Genomic DNA, 26,287 nt, shown 5'->3' with positions numbered 1-26,287 from the left:
TTGCTATTCACCCGTCCTGCACCCATTTTTAGAGTATTCAACTGTGGTAGGGAACTTGCCTTGTCTAATATTCATGTTCTTACTTGTCTACCTGGATGGGACTTATGTAACACTCATGTCTTAACTTGCCAACCAGGATGTCAGTCACCCAGCTTCACATCTCTTTCTGCCACTACTCAAAATGGAAGTCTTACTCCAAATAGTTTCTTAAATCGGTGCAAGTGTCTCTCTTATGCTGGAATTCATTTCAGGGGCAGCTTATAAAGGCAAATACAATAAAAGCTTACACATAGATGCTTTGGGGTGGTTGGTTCAGGTCCAAGTTTACTGTAAGTATACAAAACAGTTCTACTGACTTCTGTTGTGACTGGTTCCCAAGGGCACAGAATGTAACAGAATATATACTCAATCTTGGCATTAGAAAGTTTCCTACTTAACATACGAAGAAATTTCCTTATAGTGGCAGGTTACCCAGATAACAGTTACCTAGGTTTTAACATTTTACCTAGGCCTTAACATTTTACCTCGGTCCTAACACGTAAAGTCTAATCTAGGCCTAGAATGTTTTCAGCCTCTGAGACTTGCTGATGAATATGCTCACCCTTTCTACTTCTTTCTGATCTCTCGCTGGCTGCTTCAACTCAGCTTTTCTGAAAACTCAGTTTTTTTCTGAAATCTGACCGATTCAATCTGGCTTCTCCTGAATTGTTCCACCTGGCCTCAAAATAACTCTAGCGATATGATCTAATCTTCTGGCGGCTCCTTTTCTGGCCCCTTCTGTCTTCACCTGTGTCTAGCGTGTTCCTTCTCTCTACAACCTGTCTTTTTATCACTGTCCCAATAAACCTACCTTCTTCCTCTGCACTGCTCTCTCTTAAGTAGCTTCCCTTTCCTTTCTCTTCTCGTGAGAGTTGGACACATCCTATTCTGTCAAATCTTTCCCTGATTCATCTCCTCGTCTGCCACTCAGTTGGACACCACTTTCAAATATGAGTGTTTCCTCCTACAAATTAGCATTACCATTATTGTTTTAGATTAAAGATGTGAACTAAGGGCAGGTCTATATTCCAGCTACAGGGATGAAAAAATGTATGCTGAGTATGGAGAGACACTAAAACTAGAAACAGGGCTTTTCAGTAAATAAAACAAACTTGGGGTTCATAATGTGATCCCATATTCTACAATAGAAACCCTTCACAAACTGCCCTCAGTTTCATCTGAGACATTGTTAATTGCCTGTTAGAAGGGAGGAGAGACGTGACTCCAGCCTGAGGACCAGCATCAAGAAGATGTAACTTGTCAAACTGAGCTTAAGATGAAAACGTGTGCAACACAGGGTCTAAGTTTAATATTTCTAAGAGAATCATAAATCACTTTAATTAAACAGATACAAATGACAGAATTTCTAAATGTGCTCTCATAAACCATTTAATTGAGAATTTAACATTTCATAAAAGAACCAGAAATGATTTCTTCTTTCATTCTTGTGTTTAATAAATTTTAAGATCATAAATCAAAAGGATCATAAACCAGGAGGTTCGTGTCAATGTGAGGAAATGTACAAATAAATAAATTATTTGGCTAGTCTGCTACAAGAGAATAATATTGATTAGTTGTAGAAACTTATTTATTACTTTTTGTTGGATGGCTGAAAGTTCTTTACTTTTTTTTTAACCTGGAGTTGTGATTTAGGTAAATTGTAGCTTTTGAAAGAATGTGTGCACTATTAAACAAAGAATATTTAAACTATCATTACAAATTACTACATACTAAACATTCTTCATTCTATTCATTTTATTATATAGCTTCCATTACTGTACATGTAATACAGAAGTGGAAACTATTTCTTATACTTAAAGGCATATTTATTTTTTTAAGTCATAGAAGATAATTTTTTGATATGCTCTATTATGATTTTTTTCCTGCCTTTTTAAAGATTATACAATGTTGGGACTGACCAACTACAACATAGTAATTTGAGCCCTGAGCAATGTTCTAATTTCCTAGAATAGAAATTATAAATTGGCTCTCCTCTGCAGCAACTGCTAACATGAATATATTTGTCATCTGTTTATGGTGACTAATAGAAAAAGAATTGACTTTGCTTGTTAGTAGTGAAATTACTTTAAAATATAGGGGAAATAAACCGACTACCTTGATGAGTGCTCAGGTCCTCACGTCTTTATGGCTTATAACCCTGAGATCACTGATGAAAAGTTCATGGAAAGGCCACAGCTTCTCTTTCTGATTCTGCTTCTGCAGCCCAAGGCAACTTCCTCTGACCTAGCCACCCACATGTCTGTCTTGATAAGGGTTACCCCCATGATTAATGTGCAGTGCAGACATAGCCCTGGTAACAGGTGTGTTCTGTCCTCACTAGTCCTAATTTCTACAATGGCAAATGATACTTTTTGCTGGCAAGTTTGTGTTTGTCATTAGGAACAAGGGCAGCAGTTAGGAACATTTTGGGGTGTGCATATCAATGACTGTCCAACAACACTCAAATCATCCATTAGTTATGCATCTGATGATGAAATTTCTAGCAAGAAAGGATGACCAAAAACAAAAATTAAAATAGCTCTCTAGGATTTCAGAGATACATTGCTGACTAACTGAGGATGTACAAAGCATACACCAGTGTGTGTTACGTTTGTCCTGATAGACTTCATCACTGGGAAACAGAGTTGCCTTGCCCCCAATATACATGGAACCTGCGTTGTACCATTAGATGAGTCAGCTCTCTAAGCATGTCTTCAACAAGGCCTGATGCAAAGACTCCTGAAAAGGCCTCAAGAAGACTGAAGCAACCCAGGAATTGGGTTTGTTCTCCTAAAATATCTTTTCCAGGAATGACTAAGCAAGGACAGAGAGTGGAAGGATGGGTTCAAATCGCATCTTCTGAAATGATCATCGCTCCTCTTGTAATGATAGATTAATGGAAAGCAGAGATGTGGTTAGGGCCCAGTTACCTTAAGAGCAAAGGAGCTTAGGGGCTTTTATGGAAGAATAGGAGGAAGGATTGAGGTCCCAAAGATGATAGGAACTGCACAGGAAGACCAAGAGAGCCAACTAACCTCAATCCTTGAGGCTCTCAGAGACTGAACCACATCAACCAAAAAACATAAATGAGTTGACCCCACATATATAGCAGACATGCAGCTTGGTCTTCATGTGGGACCTACACAACTGGAACAGGGGCTATCACAAAAGCTGTTGCCTGTATGTGGGATATGTTCTAGCGGGGCTGCCTTGTCTGGATTCAGTGGGAGAAGCTGCCTCAAGACTTAATGTGCCAGGTAGAGGGATATCCAGGGGTCCTCAGCTGCTCAGCGTAGAAGGGCTAGAGGTATGGGGAAAGGATTGTGGGAGGAGTAACCTGGAGGGGGACAGTGAGCAGGATGTAAAATGAATAAGTAATAATAAATAAATTTATAAATAAGAAAAGTTACTTATACATTAGTGGATTAAAAAGTGCCCTATGAAGCCTTATTTGTTTACTATGAAGGGCTGATAAAATGTGACATTCATAGCTTCATGAGAGTAGTGTTTTAACTCTGTTTCAGTTAATGGCTTCTATCACAGTACCATTCTAAAAGTATTCTCTCCATGAAAGCATACATTGTTTTCTTTGCTCATTTCCACAGAATAAATTAACAGATGGAAAAGTCTAGTCAGCTGTTCTATTTCATGGGAGAGTACTTCATTGCCTCTCAGGAGAATTCATGTTTGAACTCTCCACACAAAACATCAAGCTTCCAACGATCTGGGCTTGCAAAGATTCCCTAGGGACTAATAACAAACATTCCACCACAATTCTCTGTTGCTTGATTTAGGTTATCTTTGATTGATGTCTGAAAGTTATGACTTTGGTTATTTTAAGATTGTTGGGTTGTTTGATTGTGGGTTTTTTTTTTTGTCAGTAGCATTTTGAGGTGGCAAAAATAGCTACTCCTTCAAAATGTGAACCATAGTTTCTAGCTATAGGCTACTATAACTTTTTCATTTTTTCATACTTGAGTGAGATCATAAGTAGCCAATAGTATTCTTATTTTGTGGTTAGGAAAGACAAGGGCCAAAAAGTAAGATGAATTCTGTAATAACAAGGCAAAAGCTTGCACTAAAGTAAGTGGCGTGAGAATCTTCAGCTTCTAATTTCCAAGCCAACATTCCTTCTGTGTTTTGGTTAAAGCAAGTAATCAAGTAAGGAACCACATATAAGTTTCTCTATCCTCAAATACAGGGAAAAACATGAAAGAAATCATAAGTGTAAATCCTACTTATGAGTTTTTCTGATTCTTTCATGGACTTTTAGTGTGTGTGTGTGTGTGTGTGTGTGTGTGTGTGTGTGTGTGTGTGTGTGTGTGTGTATGAGTGTGCTGATGGCAAGCCACAGAGTACATGAGGAGGTTAGAGGACAGCTTCTGCTTCTCCTTTCTGTGGGTTCAGGATCAAGCTGAGCTCATAAAGCCAACATGACCATTTACTGCTGAAGGAGATATTCTTGAACTCTAAGGGGAAATTGTATTTACCAACAGACAGAAAACACATTTGTAAATTTTGTAGCTTTATTCAGTAGAGGACATGTGTAAGGGGTGCAGAGAAGAAATTAGAGCACATGAGAGACCTGCCTTAGCAAGCACAGGGTGGGCCTAACTATGCCCTGTAGATTCCTTCTACCACCCTTTGTAAAGAATAGTGCACATTGTACCTTGATCAATGACATCTAAAAATGCTTCTGCCTGCTCATCTAAGCCTGTCTGACCTTTCAGCAATTTTTCGAAATTAAAACCCTAAATGAGAAAGTAAATCCAATGAAGTACGATTTAAATTAAGAATCCCCATCCAGTCTGCTTCTCTGAGTTTCATCCATGCAGCAGACAAATTTCAGGATTTCAAATTTTTCCACTAATATTTTCCAAGAGCATTTTAATAATGTTCCATGCTTACTATTTGAATCATATTTATCCCGAAATATATCTAAGACAAACGAATCATTCCCCAGAAGGTAGTCAGGGAAAAATGAAATTAAGCCGGAAATCCCAGCAGCGTCTAAAGAGTACATATATTTGCATCTATACCACTGATTCTCTGCCACCCTTCAAAATAGTTTCTGATGTCATAGTGACCCTCAGCCATAAAATTATTTGTTGCTACTTCATAACTGCAATTTGGTTATTGCTAATGGATCACGGTGTAAATTCTGGTTTGTTGCTATGCAACCCCTGTGGATTGAAAACGGCTGATCTATATGAAAGTAACTTATGAGCATCTATGCAATTAAATCATACATTAGAGAAGAAAGCCATCTTAAATACCAATTGCCACACGTTCTCTATGTAAGGCATGTAATCACTGGGATTATTTTTAAACAGCATTACCACCTCCTTGGTGAATACAAAGCTATAATCAAATCAATGAGGTTAGCTTATAATTGGATTTAGAATTGAGGATATATGATAATTAAACTCCATCAAGCTAGAACACAATGACAAAAGTTCCTTTCAGAACAACTGCGCAGAGCTATTGTCGGAATCCATAGGGTCAAATTTATTTCATCTCTAGCTCAAAAAATAAAAAAAATGAAAGCTCTCTTACTTGAGAACCTTGTATCTCTGATATTAAAAAGGTAAGAAAACATACAAATATACACATAATATTCAAATACTACCTTCTGGGGGAATGATTCATTTGTCTTAGATATATTTAGGGATAAATATGATTCAAATACTAAGCATGGAACATTATTAAAATGCTCTTGGAAAACATTAGTGGAAAATTTTGAAATCTGAAATTTGTCTGCTGCATGGATGAAACTCGGAGAAGCAGACTGGATGAGGATTCTTAATTTAAATTGTACTTCATTAGATTTACTTTCTCATTTAGGGTTTTAATTTCGAAAAATTGCTGGAAGGTCAGGTTTTTATAAAACTGCATTAGCTAACATTTTGCACACTGGAGCAGAATGTAATGTGTACAATACAAGAATAACAAATCTGCTTTATACGGAAGAATTCATTGAATATTCAGTCTTTTATCTAACTTCCCAAACTCTTTAAAAGTCAAACGTTAATTTAAATCTGAACCCTGATGTTATAATCACCATCATACGTTTTTTTTAAAAACCCTATCATATTGTGTGTGCATGAGTGTGTTTATACATTACACATGTGTGCTTGTGGTTGTGTGCATGTGTGTGTGTGTGTGTGTGTGTGTGTGTGAAATTTTCTGATTACTATCTTTTGCTGGTTAGAATTTATGTGAATGATGTAGCCTTTATGGAGCCTTCTGTCACTGCCTGTTTTACAGGTTGCAAAGTTTGGTGTTGAAAGGATGTCTATGCCTTATCTGCTTTTATTACCATATGATGAGATGGTATAGATGCATATATTTATTGATCTGTTCTTTTGCCTCCCATAAACACACACTACACAGGCTGTGTCTTGCTTTATAGATAGTCTGCTGTTCTGAGCATGCATATACAATTGTGTGATTTATTTATTGATTTATTTATTCATTTATATAATAGAACTTGATGAATTATTTTAGTAACTATGGATTAGACTGAGAATATTTTCACGTAGTTTCTTGGTTCTCCTCTTATGCGTTTTCTCGGGTATTTGTTTAACTGCCCGCTTTTTCTTCTTTATGCGTTTGTTGAAATCTTTCCATGCTCTGGATCTGAACTCTTCTTTGGCCTAGTGCCTTACTTTCACTAATTTAGTTTCTTGACAAACAGAAGTTCTTATGTGTGACTTAACATGGAATCCATATGGATAGTAGTTCTTCTGTCCTGAGAACTTGTTCACATTGACACATTCATAATGTCTATACTGTCATAGTTTCTGCTTTACCCTATCTTTAATCTAGCAGAAATGATGTTTTCACACAAAGAAAAAATAGTACCTACCTAATTTCATGCTTCTTCACTTGGAAATTCAACTGTCCCAGAGCTATTAACTGAAAAGACCATTTGTCCCTCTTCACTTTGGACACTAGACCCTTCCAACTTGCCACCTGCAACACATGTACATACGGGTGGGTATATTCCTTCCTGAGCTGCCTCCCATTCCAGGGATCTGTGTAGCTAACACTGTTTCTGCCACACTGTGGCAGCTCGGCCCTGGCCTGACATCTGACAGTGGGACCATTCCCATCTTGTTCTTCACTGAATGTGATTTGATTATTCTCAGGCTCTGCATTCCCATGTGGGTTATAGAACAAGCTCATAAGCTCCACCAAAAATAGTCCAAGAGTGTTTTAGTTTGATCTGTCAAGCAAGTAGAGGAGAGAGAAAAGAAAAACACAGCACATTCGGAACAGTGAATCTTCAACTCCATGAATATCTTACATCCTTCCACTTACTTGGTTTTTCTTCATGTTCTGCCAAAACTTTTATAACTTTCTATGTAATGGCCTATTACATAGCAGCTGAGCAGATACGATGTCTTAAAACTGCATTGATAATTTTACTGCCTGTCTATTGCCATGGATGATAATAGGATAGATTTTCACCTACATATTTTATCCATTCTAATAACCCGAAAGCATAATAGAATACTTGGTCCCCAAATCAGATCACCAAAAAATAATGTATTTGTTTCCTTTCCACCCTTGCTCTTTTGTCCCCCTCTTTTACTTTGATGCAGTCTGTGACTTCTGGAGAAGCTGGAAAGAAATAGCTGCTGCAGGGATTCTTGGCTAATTTCTATTCTCTTAGCAAGGCTCTTTCTTTCCACCTGGCATGTCTTTTTTACTTTCCTGGGTTTTGAGGGTCCTCCAGGTTATATCCTCACATCTGAAAACTTGGAGCTAAGAACCACAAGTACAACTCATAGGCAGTGTTTTTCTTGTAAAAAGAATGACACTGATAGTTTGATTGGAATGACTTTAAATCACATTTTTATCACATTATCACATTTTTATCACATTAGTAATTTGTTTTCTTAATGTTAGCCAATGTCTTTCCTTCCCATTCTTTGACCTTCAGTTTATTCTATCTTTTGAATTTTTCAGACATGGAATGACACAGATATTCTGTAAGTATCCCTTACGCCAGGTTCTGGACAAGAGCTACCTAATTCCATTAGTCTTTTAAACTAAAACCCAGAAGAAGAACACAGAAGTCACTCCTCACCGGTTGCCATAGTCACCATAGCTGGCTTAGATGTCACCATAGCTGAGAAGGTTTCTGTGGAGAGGAAGTTTCTGTTGAGATTGTCTCTCTTCCTAGCTTACCGATTTCTTACAACTTTAACTTTGAATTTTTGGTTTTTTGCCAGTTCAGCAATACACTTTATTTTGTAACTCTGAAATCTGGTGACAATGTATGCATATGTATTTTTGAGTCTGTATTATGTGATGTAATATTTAATGCAATTTTGAAAGTTTCCTCTTATCCTTATTGAAATTGTCCCTCACCTGTACTAAGTTCCTTTCTAATGTTCTTTGTCCTTTACTGCTTTGTTCCCCTAACACTCTATATGCTTGTGTTGATCCAAAAGACATTTATGTTTTCTACTTTTCCGTACCGCAACTTCTCTGACAGCATCATTCAGCATGATAAGCTCCCACCACAACTTATCCACCATCAAATGGTCCAGCTATGACAAAAGTCAAACTTTCTGTGAAATGTAATATAATGTGATGTAATGTGGACAGACAACCTGATGCCTCTTAAGTCCAGCTCCTCAAAATCAGTGCATATAAATTTGAAGTTATCTTGCTTCTCAATTAGTTTTTCTCCTATGCCCCATCTTCTTCAGCACAATATTCCTATGACGAAGTCACAGATGAAATATCAGGATGATCTGTTCTGACTCCTCAGTGTATTCACGTAGGTCCTACTAACTCTTGCTTCACCTCCACACATCTCACATCATCCTCTTCTGAGTAAGAGATCACCTCCAGCCTGAGTACCTCAGGTTTCCATCCCTCTGCCAGTGTCATTATCCTGCATCAGCCATGCTTCCCACGGTGCTAGAGGCAGATACATGAGTGCACTGTTGTGTTACTTCTCCTAATAGCTAACAACCTGTCTCAGCTCTGTTCTCCATCTTCTCAGACTGCACATATGGCCTATGTGACACACTATACCATCTACTCTTATGGGAACAACTAGCCATTACTACAACAATGAAATCGGTTAATGACACAGTTCTCAGAACAAATCCATGCCTGTAGCAAGATAGGATTGTAAAAATCATATCTAACTCTATGTAATTTAATCTACGCATGTGTTATAGAATTCAATGTGAAATTTATTTGTATTTTATTCTAATTTTCCATTAATAATTTTCTTCATGCAAAAGATAGCATTGAATCTCTTTCATATTCTTCTCAAATACATTAACAATTTTTTTAAATGACGACACACTATTATCAGTCAAGTGGAAATAAAACCTTCTGATTGATTTTCTTTAAAAACCTTTTTTTATTTTTATTGGATATTTTCTTTACTTACATTTTTAAATATTATCACCTTTACTCCTATCGCTATTGTTAAGTTTTGATAAATGTCACCTAGAGCCTGTTACTTAACTACTAGAAAAAAAGTCACACCAGTTAGAATGGCTAAGATAAAAAACTCCAGCGATAGCAGATGCTGGCGAGGATGTGGAGAAAGAGGAACACTCCTCCGTTGTTGGTGGGATTGCAGACTGGTACAACCATTCTGGAAATCAGTCTGGAGGTTCCTCAGAAAATTGGACATTGCACTACCTGAGGATCCAGCTATACCTCTCTTGGGCATATACCCAAAAGAAGCTCCAACATATAACAAAGACACATGCTCCACTATGTTCATAGCAGCCTTATTTATAATAGCCAGAAGCTGGAAAGAACCCAGATGCCCTTCAACAGAGGAATGGATACAGAAAATGTGGTACATCTACACAATGGAATATTACTCAGCTATCAAAAACAATGACTTTATGAAATTCATAGGCAAATGGATGGAACTGGAAAATATCATCTTGAGTGAGGTAACCCAATCACAGAAAAACACACATGGTATGTACTCACTGATAAGTGGCTATTAGCCCAAATGCTTTAATTACCCAAGATGCACAGGACACATGAAACTCAAGAAGGATGACCAAAATGCAGACGTTTCACTCCTTCTATAAAAGGGGAACAAGAATACCCCTAGGAGGGCATAGGGAGGTAAAGTTTAGAACAGAGGCTGAAGGAACGCCCATTCAGAGCCTGCCCCACATGTGGCCCATACATATACAGCCACCAAACTAGATAAGATGGATGAAGCAAAGAAGTGCAGGCTGACAGGAACCGGATGTATACCTCTCCTGAGAGACACAGCCGGAATATGGCAAATACATAGGCGAATGCCAGCAGCAAACCACTGAACTGAGATGGGACGCCCGTTGAAAGAATCAGAGAAAGGACTGAAAGAGCTGAAGGGGCTTGAGACCCCATATGAACAACAATGCCAACCAACCAGAGCTTCCAGGGACTAAGCCACTACTCAAAGACTATATACATGGACTGACCCTGGGCTCCAATTCATAGGTAGCAATGAATATCGTAGTAAGAGCACCAGTGGAAGGGGAAGCCCTTGGCCCTGCCAAAGCTGGACCCCCAGTGAACGGGCTTGTTGAGGGAGGGCAGTAATGGGGGTAGGATGGGGAGGGGAACAGTCACTTAGAAGGGGAGGGGAATGGGTTGTGGGATGTTGGCCTGGAAAGTGGGAAAAGGAATAACATTTGAAATGTAAATAAGAAATACCCAATTTAATAAAGTTGAGGAAAAAAAGAAAAAAAGTTTGACTGTAAATTGAATCTTAAAGCAATGAAGCCATTTACTTCAATTAAACATTCCAAATTTGTTCCGTAATACAATAATGTCATCTCCTGCTTTGCAAGACACTTGACATAAATTTCTTGTTCTTGTCTATGACTGCCTTCTATGTATAAGCATGCTTCCCAATTGCATTAGCCCATAGTAAATGGCCTACCTCAGAAACTCAAGAACAGAGATGCTTATGCTGGCTAAGATACCAGACTCCAGTTTTTAAAAAGTGCAGATTTGAATTCTTAGATCACGCATTTCATCATCCAAATGGCCTTGACTTCATAAAATAGTTTCTTTACCTGTCAGATGAGAAAACTACTCCTGTGCTTTGGCAGATCTTTGTGAAGATAAAAAGAATCTATGCATATTGATAAAAATAATATTCAGCTTTCAGGAAGCTGGGGTATTATACTCCATTGTTAATGTTTGTTACACCAAGGGTGGTACTGATTACCCTCTGGCAAAGTTCATGTCTATTCTGCCCTATGATTCAGAAGTCAGCCTGCCCATTTTCTACCAATTTTTTCCTCTAACTTCACCACTGATCTGGTTATAACACCTAGGAAATTAACTGTAGGCATCCATTCAAAGCATGTCGTGTGACACTATTGATAGGCTCACTCCAGATAGGGCATCTTCAAAAGCAACAATCCTACCAAAGTCAAACTTGATGAACCAGTGAGTTTATTGTAGATACTTACGGGAGTGTGGGAATGACTTCAAGACAGTTGCATCACGGAAGCTCACCCCTGCATGGGCTACATTTCGGGAATACTGGGACCCTAGAGTACAGTACAAATTTTGCTATAGGTCAGAGAGTGTCTCTTCCAAGAAGCTGCTCAAAGGAAAATGCTATACAAAACTAGGAACACTTCATTCACTAAACATCTACTTTCTAGATTTCTAGTTAGCAGGGCTAAATGAGTTTCCCGAATACTCACTCACTGATGGGGACCCAGGAGATAATTAGGGCTGACAAATGTTTTCACCTAGAAAGAGAAGAGAGCCAAGGTTGACGGACTATAATATGCTCATCGCACCCATGCAGATTCAGCTTCTCCAAGTAGTTCCTGAATCTGAGATTGCTGAAAATAGTGCCTGCCTCCTTCCTTGAGGAGGTAATTTTCAGCTGGATATAAATCATATGAGAAATGAAAAATACTTATCTTCAGTCTCCACCCTCAAAATTCTGATTTGGGTTTAAAAAAAAAAAAACATTTTAACATTTGGCCTGCATAGGATGCTGCTTCAGTGACTGTAACGTTTTGTTTCACTTTGCTACTTCCTAACCCTATTTAGATGTTTATAAGATGCCCTAACGCTCTTAGTAGATTATATACATACTCTCTGCCAACATGTTGTAAGTGTCATATGTTTTTATATAGCCCTTTACAACCACTAGCTGGCTCTTTTACAAATAAAATATACTTTATAGATAAAGGAAAGGTATGTAAATGCCTTGTGAGCATATTAAGGACCTCAAGGATGGCTGCCAGTCCTCACTGCCCTTGCCTTGCTTGGCATGCTCTGTCAAGTATTCCTGTGGTGAGTCTCTTGGTTCTGGCCAGCAGAGTAAAAAAAAATATAAGTAGATATGCTGCTCAGAACTTCAGCCTCCTCATCAGTTCCTCAACATAAAATATAACTTGACAGAAAAATATTCTTTACTTGAAAACTAGAACCTAGGAAACATCCTCCTCGGCTGGGAAACTTGTATACACAAATTTAAACTCTAGAGCAAGAATAGGAAAAACACAATCTTGTTTATCTCCCTGTGCTGGGTGATACATCGTTCAATTCTAAAGCAACCTTCTAAACCTGTACTGCATAAAAATTATGAGCTTAAATTTATATCAACTGTGGGATGAATTTAGAAGCTTGACACAAATGTCTCAGTTATATGGCACACATGAATGACTAGGAGTGTATACCGACATGTGTTGACATACTGCATGGAGGGCATATTACTAATACTAATAGTTCTTAAGACTCATAACCAAAGCAGGTTTGCTCAAGGATTTTAAACCTTCAAAAACAAACTTTTCTGCTGTCTCTGACAAGTTAGCACCAGGAGAGGGGTACGCCCCATCCTCTTGCCTGCAGCTTCACCCATTGGGCAATACAGTTTTGCTATGAGTTTAGAACATGATGGTGATTCCATACACAAAGGAGAGAAAAAAAAAACAAAATGATGCACACACACACACACACACACACACACACACAAACACACAATGACTGGACGACTGGTAAAATTTTATACAACTTAAAAGGAGGGTTTTTTTTTTTTTTTAGTTTTTTGTTTGTTTGTTTGTTTTTTGTCTAACCTCTCCATCTCTCTCCATTTAGACAGAGGTTCAAAGTCCTACAGTTTCAAGGTCTTCCTGTATGCCTCATCAACCCCAGTAAAAATATGTTCTCACTTCCTGAGGCAACCTCCTACGTGTCTTTTCTCCTTCCTTTTAAACTGAAAATGGTTGCTCGCTTACTTGTTTGTTTGCTTGTTCCTTCCTTGTTTCCTTTCTTCCCTTCTTTTTGTTATTTCCTATGTATTTATTTATTTATTATTTATTCATTCACTTTACATCCTGATCACTGCCCACCTCACACAGTCCCTCCCTCTTTCGCTCCCTTTCCTTCTCAAAGAGGTGGAGCTCTTTCCCCTCCCCCCATATCTCCACACTGGCTCATCGAGTCTCTGCAGAACCAGGTGCATCCTCTCCCGCTGAGGTCACACAAGGAAACCCAGTTAGCCACAGACAGGCAACAGCTTCGGGGACAGCTCCTGCTCCATTTGTTGGGAGACCTACATGAATAGCTGCACATCTGCTACATGCGTGTGGAGTTAAGAGGGAAGCCTAGATCCAGCCCGTGTATGTTCTTCAGTTGGTTGTTCGTTCTCTGAGAGCTCCCAAGGGTCTAAATTAATTGACCATGTTGGACTTCCTATGGACTTCTTATCTCCTTCAGGGTCCTCAATTCTTCCCCAACTCTTCCATAAGAGTCCCTGAGCTCTCGCCATTGTTTGGCTCTGAGTCTCTGCCTCTCTTTTCAGTCAGCTTCCAGGTGGAGCCTCTCAGAGGACAGCGATGTTAAGCTGCTGTTTGCAAGCATAACAGAGTACCATTAACAGTATTATGGATTGGTGTTTGCCCGTGGGATGGTTCTCAAGTTGGTCTGGTTGTTGGTTAGGCATTCTCTCACTTTCTGCTTCATCTTTTTCCCTGCAGTTCCTGTAGTCAGGACAAATTTTAGGTCAAAAGTTTTGTGTGTTTATTGGTGTTCTTATTCCTCCACTGGGTGTCTTGCCTGGCTACAAGAGGTGGCCTCTTCAGGTTCCATATCCCCACTGCTATGAGTCTTAGCTAAAGTCACTCCTATACACTCCTGGGGCCTCCCCCATCCCAGTCTCTGGTATATCCCAGAGATGCCCTCTACCACTCCCCACACCTGCCAGCTGCAGATTTCTAGTTATTCCCCTGGCCCTCTCTTCTGTCTCACTCCACACTTGATCCTGAAACCCCCATTCCCCTCCCCACCCTCTCACCCATGCAGTTCTCTCTTTCAATCATATGGCTATTTTATTCCTTCCAAGTGATATTTAAGCATCCTTGATTGAGCCTTCATTCTTTTTTAGCTTCTTTGGATCTATGGCAAGCAGCATGGGTATCCTGTAGTTTATGGGTAATAGCTATCTACTTAGAAGTGAGTATACCATGCATGTTCTTTTGGGACTGGGTTACCCCACTTAGGATGATAGTTTGCCTGCAAAATTCATGATGTCCTTGTTTTTAATACCTAAGTAGTATTCCATTGTGTAAATGAACCATATTTTCTATATCCATTCTTTGGCTGAGGAACATGTGGGGTGTTTCTAGTTTCTGGCTATTATGAATAAACCTGTTATGAACATAGTGGAGCATGTGTCCTTGTGATATGGTGGAGGATCTTTTTGGGTATATACTCAGGAGTAGAGTGGCCGGATACAAAACTAATTTAAAAAAATCAGTAGTCCTCCATTATACAGATTATACATGGGCTGAGAAAGAGGTCAAGGAAACAATCCCCTTTACCATAGACTCAAATAATATAAAATGCATTGGTGTGACCCCAACCAACAAATAAAAGACCTGTATGACAAGAGCTTCAAGTCTCTGAAAAAAAAAAAAACAAAGAAATTGAAGAAGACATTTGAAGATGGAAAGATCTCCCATGCTCATGGATCAGTAGGATTAACAGCAAAAATGGTCATCTTACCAAAAGCAATCTGCAAATTAAGTGCAATTCCCATCAAAACTAACACAATGATTTTCAGACGTTGAAAGTGCAATTCTCAACTTCATAAGGAAAAACAAAAAACCCAGGAGAGCTAAAAGAATCCTGAAAAATAAAAGGACTTCTGGAAAGGGAATAACATTTGAAATGTAAATAAGAAATACCCAATACAGAGAGAGGTGGGGGGAGAGAGAGAAAGAAGAAGAAGGAGGAGGAGGAGGAGGAGGAGGAAGAGGAGGAGGAGGAGGAGGAGGAGGAGGAGGAGGAAGAAGAGGAGGAGGAGGAGGAGGAGAAAAAGAAGAAGAAGAAGAAGAAGAAGAAGAAGAAGAAGAAGAAGAAGAAGAAGAAGAACAACAACAACAACAACAACAACAACAACAACAACAACAACAACAACAACAACTTGGAGACCTCACTATCCCTGGTCTGAGCTGTACTATAAATAGGGTAATCATAATAAAAACTGCATGGTATTGGTATAGAAACAGACAGGTTAGTCAATGGAATCAAGTCAAAGTCCCAGAAATAAACCCACACACTAATGGACACTTGATATTTAACAAAGAAACCAAAACCATGCACTAGAAAAAAGAAAGCCTCTTCAACAAGTGGTGCTGGTCTAACTGGGTGTCTGCATGGAGAAGAATGAAAATCGATCCATATTTATCATCCTGCACAAAACTCAAGTCCAAGCAGATCAACGACCTCAAAATAAAACCAGATACACTAAATATAATAGAAGAAAAAGTAGGAAATAGCCTTGAACACATTGGGACAGGAGACAATTTCCTGAACAAAACGCCAATTGCTCTTGGGTTCTAAGACTGACTATTGATAAATGGGACCTCATGAAACTGAAAAGCTTCTGTAGGCAAAGGACACTGTCAATAGGACAAAATGGCAGTCTACAGATTGAAAAAAGATCTTCACTAATGCTTTATCTGGCAGAGAGCTAATATACAAAATATAAAAAGAACTCAATGAGTTAGATACCAACAAATCAAATAGCCCAATTAAAAAATGGGGTACAGAGGTAAACAGAATTAACAGAAAAATCTCAAATGGCTGAGAAGCACTTAAGAAATGTTCATTGTTTTTAGTCATCGGGAAAGTGCAAATCAAAAGGACCCTCAGATTCCATGATGCACCCATCAGAATGACTAATATCAAAAACTTAAGGGACAGCACATGCTACATGCTATCAAAGATGTGAAACAAGGAGAACATTCCTCCATTGCTGGTGGAGGTGCAAACTGGTACAACTATTCTGGAAACCAACCTGGAGGTTTCTCAGAAAATTTGGAAATAGTTCTACCTGAAGACCCAGCTATACTGCTCCTAGACATATACCCAAAAGATGCTCCACCTTCCCTCCTTTCTTCATTTGCAGATTTCTGGCAATTGAACTCCCCTAATCTTTTCCAAGGAAAGTCCTTTCCCACCGGTCTTTCTATTGACTCCCAAAGAATTGTATATATATGTGTGTGTGTGTGTGTGTGTGTGTGTGTGTGTGTGTGTGTGTGTGTGTGTGTGTGTGTATGTATATATATGTATATATATATGTGTGTGTATATATATGTATATATATTCCTATTATTTTTAATAAAATATTTGAATACTTATACATCCATAGTTAACTGATGGACATCTTGAAATGAGGTCTGACTTTTTAATGCATTTTTTTGCCAAGACAAAAATAAACAGTTTGCTTGTTTACTTCAGATTATATTCACAATCCCCTGAATAAGGTGAGGAAACTGTGTCTTGGTAGAAAAAAGTCAGCTAACACTGAGTTAATATTGAGTATAATCTTACAGATGCAAACTTATAAGATTTTTAAAATGTTGAACATATTTTGCTTTTAACCTATCCAACTCTGATGTTTTTACAAATGAGAATAAAACAGCTTTCCTTAATCTTTTAGAAAGTAAAGAGATATGATTAAGCTTATTTAAGAATTCTTCTGTAGAACAAAGGCTGTTGTGTAGTTGGGAAAGGAGGATGGTGTGTTCTTGTCCTTGTATTTAGTGTTGAATATAAATAATTGTTTTAAATAAACTATTGGAGTAGTACCACTTTTGAAGGATTTTGTCTTTATTTTTCCAGTATACTAAAATTTCATAAAATGGAAGTCCTCTAAGTACTCCCATCCCAAGAGGGAACCCATACTCCTTGGTGGTACACTATTCATTTTAAACTAAATACATACTCATAATGAAAATGATATCTCCATATTAAGTGAAAGGAGTTAAAGGTGTCCTATGGATCTCTGTAAATGTAATTTGAAATATTTTTAATGTTTCAAGGGAATAGATCTGTTTCCTGCTGTTTTCAGGCTCCTTTGAATATGTTTGTACTCACTAGGAATAGACTTTTCTGTGAAATCAATCAAATAAGGAATTCAGTGTTCCTTGCAGATAATTTTGGCCACATCCCTTTGGGAACTTTCTAGTTTGAGTCTGTATCTTTCCTGGGAAAAGACCCCTGTGTTCCAGATCCTCCTTCCTCCCCCTACTTAGTTGTGAAGAGCAATAAACAAAACCACTACACCAGGAATTACTAACAATGGATTTGCCAAGAAACTCTGTTAAAGACTCCACCACTGAAATATGAAAATAAGGTTTAATAATAGCCTTTTACATGGAGTGGGCACAAATTAGCATCAAATATTTTAAAGCCCTATTGTATGAATTACTTGATCTACTGGTTTTTCTAAAGTGAAAGGCATCTGGATAGGAGAATCAAAATACATTCCAACAAATCCAGAGATTGTAAATTCTATTTTTCCAAAGAAAATCAGTACTATTGTTCTTAGCTATAATGAAAATAGCATGCTCACTGCTTTTCTGGGTTTATAAAATAATTCCAAGTCTTACCCTAACCCTAGATTTATATTTTAAGTCTGTTTTATTCTGTTAGAGGCTACTGTACTGACTCGTACCATATATATTCTGGTCCTGTGCTGGAGCTTAAAGAATACTATAGTGTTTCCTGCATCTCCATACTTGGGATATTATTCAACCAAAGTCATAAAAATTTAGCGTGTGGATTGAATCCTGCCTGCAGAAAAACTTTGTGTTTTCAGATTAGTGGGGACACTTCAAGGCACAGTTCCAGATGACTAAACCTAGCAGGAAACAGTTTTTTTTAGTCATTGTCTAGAAGAGCAGGTGAGGAGAAGAAAACAGGAAGGCCTTGGGATTAATATGCAAGACCCTTATTGGGAATTTAATATGTTTAGAAATAAAAAATGCAGTAAAAAATGGGAATGCACTAATTATGCAAGTTTGAAAAAAAGGAATTGTTATTTCTGTGAAATTCCACTTCCAGAACTCATGATAGTTATGTAATGCCAGTTTTAACCACGAGTCTATAGGTCCCAGCATCACGGTGATGTGGGATATCTCCTGTGTACCATGTTCTCACCGATTTTCACATTGGTATATGGTGAAAAAAGATTTTGTTTCAGGATTTGGGTCCCTTCAGTTTTGAGAAAAAGAAGGCCAGGTGGTGGTGGCACTGGCTGGGTGGCAGTGGCACACATCTTTAATCTCAGCACTTGGTGGGGAAACAGGTGGATCTCCATGAGTTTAAGGATAGCCTGATCTACAGAGAGAGTTCAAAGACAGCCAAGGCTGCACAGAGAAACCCTGTCTCATAAAAGCAAAATAAAAGAGAGAGAGAAAAAAATCAAAGAACTGACAATATGGGTAGCCTTTCCTAAAGCACCATGACTACAATCAACTTCCCAAATTTATGAAATTTCGCCAGTAATGTATAAACTCAAATGCTTGACTCACATTTTATCAAGAACTTATCATTTGTAATGCCAATAGGTAATGTACAAAAATCACTTTATTATCCACAGGATACAATTGAAATGACAAGTACTCAATTTGATTGTCAATATTGCACAGCATCCCTTCTTGGGAAGAAGTATGTACTCAAGGATGATAATCTATACTGCATCTCCTGCTACGATCGTATCTTTTCTAACTATTGTGAGCAGTGTAAAGAACCAATCGAATCAGATTCTAAGGTAGGAATCACTTCTGTTCACACAGCTACCGCTCGTGTACAGTAGGTAACTGCTTCAGGATGCTCCTTTTCTCTGTGTTGGCTTTGCCCACATTTTCTACTGTGTGGGACTGTGAAACATATGTTTTAATCTCATACTATCCAAAGACTTGTGTGTGTGGTGGGGTGTGGTTCATGTATTTGATGGTGTCCTGTGGTATTTCTCTGTCTCTCTCTCTCTCTCTCTCTCTCTCTCTCTCTGTCTCTCTCTCTCTCTCTCTCTCTCTCTGTGTGTGTGTGTGTGTGTGTGTGTGTGTGTGTGTGTGTGTGTTACCTGTTTTTGTGTTTGTCATTTGTTTGAAGTCTCAGTGAACAATATGATACTGCAACTAAAAAATTACATTTACTCCATGTAAAACCTGTCTGGTAGGCTATAAGAGAAACACAGAGAATATTGACAAAATCCAGTGAGATTATTGTTTCAGTGGCCTTTAGTGGACAAACAAGCCCCAGGTTATGTCCCAGTCTTCTTTCTATAGATAACAGTATCAACAACTCTCCTCAGGCTAGTGGCACAACTTATTTGGGTACTAGGTCCCAAGAAGGTCGCATCTTGTTTTATTGCAAGCTCATTTAATTAACTTCATTTCCCGTCTGAAAGGATCTTTGTTACAAAAACCGTCACTGGCATGAAGGATGCTTCAGGTGCAACAAATGCCATCACTCTTTGGTGGAAAAGCCTTTTGTTGCCAAGGATGAGCGCCTGCTGTGCACAGACTGCTATTCCAATGAGTGTTCCTCCAAGTGCTTCCACTGCAAGAGAACCATCATGCCAGGTGAGAGCCATCCTGCTGGGTGAGAGCCATCCTGCTGGGTGAGGTCCCCTTAGCCCTGCCTAAGGAAACTGCATCTCTATTCACAGAGCATCACTGACTCACAACACTGATTTAAGAAGTGTTGTTCTTGCTTTCTTCCCCTGGTTTCCAATTCATCTATTCTTCTTGAACAAATAAATTCCGGTGCTCTGCAACTTTGTAATATTATTGCAGGGACCAATGTCGTCTTTTCATAAAATCCAGTTCAGACTTGTTGAGCCAGAGATAGAACTGAAGGACAAAGCTTATACCAGAGGCACAACTGAAAACACCCTATCTTGAGCATAATCGGTGGCATTAAAGGGATTAATCTTCACAAGAGATTGGTCATAGTCCTCCCTCTTTAACATTCATTCATTCATTCATTCATTCATTCATTTGCGTATATTTTTTTTCTTTTGGGAATGTGAATGGACAACTTGTGTGAGGGAGTTCTCTCCTTTCACCATGTGGGGTCCAGGGATCAGACTTAAGTCATCAGACAGAGCAGAAAGCTCCTTTACCTGTCTGGCCTTTTCACTGGACCAAAAGGCATCATTTGATAGCTTGATTCAAACTGGTTTGAGGGGAATTGTTTTTTTCAAACAGGTTTGAGGGGAATTGTTTTCTTTCAGGGGAGAAAATGGTCCATGTAGATAACTTCATTTAAAATCTAATTAAAATATAATTATATCATTTTCCTTCTTAATCTTCTCCCTCCTACTCCTCCTAAATTTGTCCCCTCTCAAATTTCTAACCTCTTTTTAACCTTTGTTCCTACATGGATATGTAAGCAAATAAGCATTTAAACACAACCTAATGAGTCCTTTTAATGTTCCCTGCAGGTGTGTTTTCTAGAACTGACCATTTACTATTAGATAACTAGTCGGGACTCAGCCTCAGGAAATACTAAGAATTTCTCTCTCAGCATCCCTTAATCGTAGTTCTTCACCTAGGTATGAGGCCTGATGGAATTTCCCCTATGGTAGAGCATCAACTGTGTTGGGAAGTGTTCAGGTCTAGTTTAGGCTTCCATGTTGAGATTTCGTGGATGCAGCTCCCTTCTCGTAGCTAAAAGGGACAATTTGATAGCAGATTTCCTGTTTCTCTGGCTCTTAAAATCTTTCTTCCCTCTCTGCTAATTTGGTCCTCTCCTATCCCATGAGTCAATCAATCCCCCAACTCTAGTTATTATTACTATCAGCATTATCATTGTTGGTAACTCAAATAAATTCAGAAGACTTTCTCCCAATATGGATCTCAGGGGTAGTGCTCTGGGTATTGGTAATTATCCCTGATGATGATGATGATGACTCGGCTTAAACCGTGAGCAATTCTAAGTCTCTACACGCAGGACTTTCCCATTGCTTATGCAGAGATTGTAAGAGGTTTTTGTTGTTGTTGTTGTTTTGTTTTGTTTTGTTTTGTTTTATGGGTGTCCCATTCTTATTATAGCAGATATTCAGCAATCCTTCTTTTCTCTAATGTCTCAGAAAACAAAAAAATGTTGTTGCTCTAAAGGGCAATTCTTTTATTACTATTATTTTTAAAATATTGTAGTATGTTTTCTTATAGGAAACACAAATGTGCCTGACTTGTACTAACGGTGTCTTACTTTGGGGTTCAGGTTCTCGGAAAATGGAATTTAAGGGCAATTACTGGCATGAAACCTGCTTTGTGTGTGAGCACTGCCGACAGCCAATAGGAACCAAGCCTTTGATCTCGAAAGAGAGTGGCAATTATTGTGTGCCCTGTTTTGAGAAGGAGTTTGCTCATTACTGCAACTTCTGTAAGAAGGTAACTATCTAAAGAGGGTATAGCTGTAGAACCTTCCAGAACATTGGTTTTGTTTTGTTTGTTTGTTTGTTTGTTTGTTTGTTTTTTAGCTGCCTTATGTATTTGGAATGAAGTGACCCAATCATACTACAACTAATACATGAGGTAATTTTTAAATTTCAACACATCCCAAACCGAAACCGTCACCATGAAGATGGCCTACTCCTTTTAGTAGCCTTAAATTCCACTTTAGATCATGGATCTAATATTCAATGGTAAACAGGTGACTTGATCTCCCAGTCCCATTCACTGCTTCATAGAGACTTTGTTCTGGTACAAGTGCATTCCTCTTTGCTTCCTAGAAGACAGTTTTGAACCATTTAGTATGCAGTTTTGATCCACTTACTATTATGTGTTTCAGAGAAACAAGGATTTGCCTCTCAGAGTGACTAAGGGAAATAGGGTACTAGGAAACCTTCCTATTATTTTCCAGTAACTCTCTCTTCTGGGCTCCAGGCTCTGTGTTTTCAAGAGATTGGCTTAAGTAGGTGACAGATCATGAGAGAAATCCATTTGGCATGCGGACACAGAAAATCCAAGAGCTACGAATTCTTTCATTTCTCACGGCAGCACAAAAATGAATCGTACGCTGACTTGCTTTCTATTCAAAGCACACTTCCGAGTAGGGAAAAGTCACTTTTAAAAAACAAACATGACCTGGTACTTCATCCTCCATGCTTTTGTATGAAAAGCAATGCATGTCCATCATCTTGATGAATCCTGTCTGTATCTCATAAAATATATATTGATATGCTTGAAGAAGTCCTTAAGTCATGAAGCATCATGAGTTTAGAATGATGCTGTACGTTGAAGGAGAACAATGAATCATGGTGAGGGGTTGGTACCCTGGTTCCCGAATACTGTGATGCTTTAAGTGTCCTGACAGCTCTCTTAAAACCATTTTTACATTTGCATTTGGACAGCTGGATGACTCATTCACCTTCACAGGCTGTGGAAGACTGTGCTACATGGAGGATAGGATTTGAAGCACTAGACACTAATGAAATGCTCTTATTAGCTTGTATATAGAGAATGATGCAGGTTATTTCTATTTAAAATTTTAAACTATATACTCCTTTAAAAAATCTGGATATAAACAATTGTGATCAAAGGAAAGGAAAAAGATTCTTTTCAATTCAAACCAGAAAACCCAAAAGTTTGCTTAAATAAAGCCAAACTATTTGACATCCAGACCTTTAAATACCATTGTACCCCCCATTGTATTTTGTTACTAAATTTTCTACTAAAAAGCTGGTAGGTCAGACTGGAAATGCTTCAAATTCATTTCTTAACAGTAAAAAGTAGAGTTAATGTGTTCTTCAATGCTTCAGTTGCTCTCTGCTATGTTCAAAATCATGGCTCGGGACACGGCACGATGGGTAAAGCACTTACAAAAGTTCAGAGTCCCCAGCACCCACCTAAAAGCTGGGTCTGGGGACACAAATCTGCAAGCAGAGCCAGTCCAGATGAAATGGAAAACCCAAAGCCCTGTGATAGACCCTGTCTCACTAACTAAGGTGGGGAGCAATGGGCGAACTTCTAACCTGTACAGAGACAGACAGACAGACAGACAGACAGACACTCACACACACACACACACACACACACACACACACAACACACAACACACATATAAACACACACAGACAAACACATACATATATACACACAAAAGACACACACACACAAACGCACACACACACACACACACACACACACACACACACACACACACTATTATCTCCACTTTGCAGGGGGAAGAAACTTGTTCTAAGTCAGTGGCAAACCAAACTTGATATTAGATTTCATCTAAAGGCCTACTTTTCAAAAAGGGAAATGCAATGATTTGAGCAAACTTTTTTCAAATGTTCCAGAGCTTTGGATATATTTTTTTTTGCAGAGAATCCATTTTTCAAGTTTCTGATCTTTAAGCACAGCCTACAAATCATTTGACCAAACAAATCAAAGGAAGCATGATTTTGCCTGCTCGCTGACAGCATTTGACAGCCAGTGAGGCCTCAATTGTTTGCCTTCACAAAATACCACTGTGCTCCCCTATTTACGATTCAGAACAGTGCAGTGCCTTCCACTTTAGGAAAAATTGACTATACCAAAAATCTTTTAGTTTCTAAAAGAATCTGATAGTTAAAGGGGTTTAGAATATTTTTTCAAAAACTCGATATGATAGATGTAAACAATATGTGTGTATTTACTAGCAGACAAAGATGGCTTAACGTGGGGCTACATTTTTAAAGATCTAGTAAAATTCATACAGATCTGTAGCAGTCTATTACCTTCAATATCATTTTGGTCTTTGTAAGATGGATCTGAACATCTTCCAGTTCTCAGCAGCTCTATGGAGGTCAACATCTGTGGATTTCTCAAGAAGAGAGATGATTGTAATGTAGCTACACACAGGAAGACATAGCAAGTATTTATCAACCTGGATACTCTGCAAAGATGTTTCATTTTAAAGAACATGAAGTTTAACCTGGCTTTTAAAAGGATATAGTGTGGCTAACTAAGCTGCAAAAATATCCCCTAGCTAAAGGGCCCTGGGTTCAGCACTTATATGAGCAAAATGAAGACCTGAGAAGCAACTGAGGCTCAATGTACAATGTCACAAATGTTGTGAGTTCTGGCGGGTGTTAGAATTCAAACTTTGTACATCATTTGAGCCTAAAATTGAAAAATCACCCATTAGTTTCAACTTTCCTTGTTCAAAATCTCAGGACCCATAGCAAATAACCCTGTTACCATCAGTCATCATCTGACTGCTCATCTCCAGCATCTGCCCAGGCATGAGCGGAGGATTATTCCGCAGCGTCATCCTTGTCCAGTACTGAGGATGGGGTAAAAAGATGGTCATTGTTCACAATGATTGATGCTCATCAGCTCTACCCAGGATCTCCACCTCTCAGTGTCCTCTCAGACATGCTGAAAAGTTTCAAGAAAAGTACTGCGGTGTCTGTTTTCTTTTCCAGCATTCTTTGAGGTCAGAAATTGATATAAATATGTTGGGTAGAACTATAATAGACCTAGCAAAAGATCTTCGAAGATACAGATAGGAAACCTACTGAAAGGCGAAGTAAATCAAGTACCTGCTTCCTTTACAGTGTCCCTGAGTCCAAAATGGTTCTGCCTCTTTTCTGATCCATTGCTTAAGAAAATCAGACTTATTTTCATCTTTGATGTTCTGTATGATCTCTATAACATTTGGCTTCTCGTGTAGTTTTCTAAAAACTCACAGACGTTTTCAAGGAAGCAAAGCATCCTAACACAGTGTGGTACATAGTTCAGAGCACCAAGTGTGGGGACAGGGAAGCATGAGATGGTCTGAATTGCAAGGGTACCCGTGCTCACTACCTTTCTGATGATGCTTTTGCAGGTGATAACTTCTGGTGGGATAACCTTCCGTGACCAGATATGGCATAAAGAGTGCTTTCTGTGCAGCGGCTGCAGGAAAGAGCTTTATGAGGAGGCATTTATGTCAAAGGATGATTTCCCATTCTGCCTGGATTGCTATAACCATCTCTATGCTAAAAAGTGTGCAGCCTGCACCAAACCCATCACTGGTAAGTGTTTCATCTCAGTATGGTTCCATCATGATGCGGTTATAACTATGGAAATGCAAATAAATATGTATTTTCTATCAATTACATGAGATAAACACAAGTAGATCACTCACTTACAAATTTAAATTTTACATGGGGCCTCTCAATGAAATGTTATGGTATAATGTAGATGTGAACACTGTAAAAAGTAAATACTAAACCTACTGGTATGGTTTCTAAGGACAGTCACAGACCAAGGTAGGAAAACAGGTAAGCTAAAAGTCAGAGAAAGCTCTAATAAAGAGGCCCAGTTGAGAGTCAGAAGGGCTACTTTCCAACAAAAGCCAAAACAGATTTAAAATACAAAAGGTTTTAATTAAATTCAACTATTCTATAAAATACCCAAAGCTGTAGAGTAACATAGCACAGAAATAGTTGGATTTCTAGATGCCTTTAACAAATGCATTACTCCCTTATCTGTATTCCACTTGCAGCAACTTTTGATTATGAAAGAAAGCGATATAGTATTCTACTAAAGAAGCAAAGTACACGAAACATGGCTTGAAAAACTAATGTAGATGACAAATCGACCCATACTAAGTAGCTTCTCACAGGGCTGGAAGAGTGCCTTATGTTTTTCTCAGAACCTTCTCTGAACTGTTAATCCTGTGGGAAAGAGGCTGAAGCCAGCAGGAGACCTGAGAAACCCAGCCGCTATCCTTCCAGACAATTTACTGTCATTAGTAATGCGACAGAGCCATATTTCCACTTTCCATCCCCAGTATTCTTAGGTCATATTTCATATCCCTGATTGCATAACAAAAATTGTTATTCCCTTTCCTCCTCCAACCTCAAGTCAGTCTCTCTCTCTCTTCCTCTCTCTAAGCTAAAATTGAAGGTTTTCCACTTGCAAAAAGAGGAGGTGGTTTCCAAGTTAAGCACAAT

The 26,287-nt window shown here is 38.6% G+C and overlaps 1 protein-coding gene across 1 annotated transcript in view; it reads left to right on the top strand.

Annotated features, from left to right (window-relative positions):
• Fhl5 (four and a half LIM domains 5) overlaps positions 1–25,907 on the top strand; it is a 35,739-nt gene extending 9,832 nt beyond the window's left edge. Inside the window, exons 3-7 of the mRNA XM_032909014.1 lie at positions 18,950–19,120; positions 19,760–19,934; positions 21,580–21,749; positions 25,177–25,363; positions 25,837–25,907. Of these exons, the coding sequence (XP_032764905.1) occupies positions 18,962–19,120; positions 19,760–19,934; positions 21,580–21,749; positions 25,177–25,363; positions 25,837–25,907 (762 nt within the window). The 5' untranslated portion in view covers positions 18,950–18,961. The remainder of the gene's footprint in view (positions 1–18,949; positions 19,121–19,759; positions 19,935–21,579; positions 21,750–25,176; positions 25,364–25,836) is intronic.
• Positions 25,908–26,287: the final 380 nt, after the last annotated feature.

This window comes from Rattus rattus, chromosome 1 (genome assembly GCF_011064425.1).
Source record: "Rattus rattus isolate New Zealand chromosome 1, Rrattus_CSIRO_v1, whole genome shotgun sequence".
Taxonomy (NCBI): Eukaryota; Metazoa; Chordata; class Mammalia; order Rodentia; family Muridae; genus Rattus; species Rattus rattus.
Note: the sequence above shows the minus strand (reverse complement) of the source record. Positions and strands in the feature narration are given on the sequence as shown.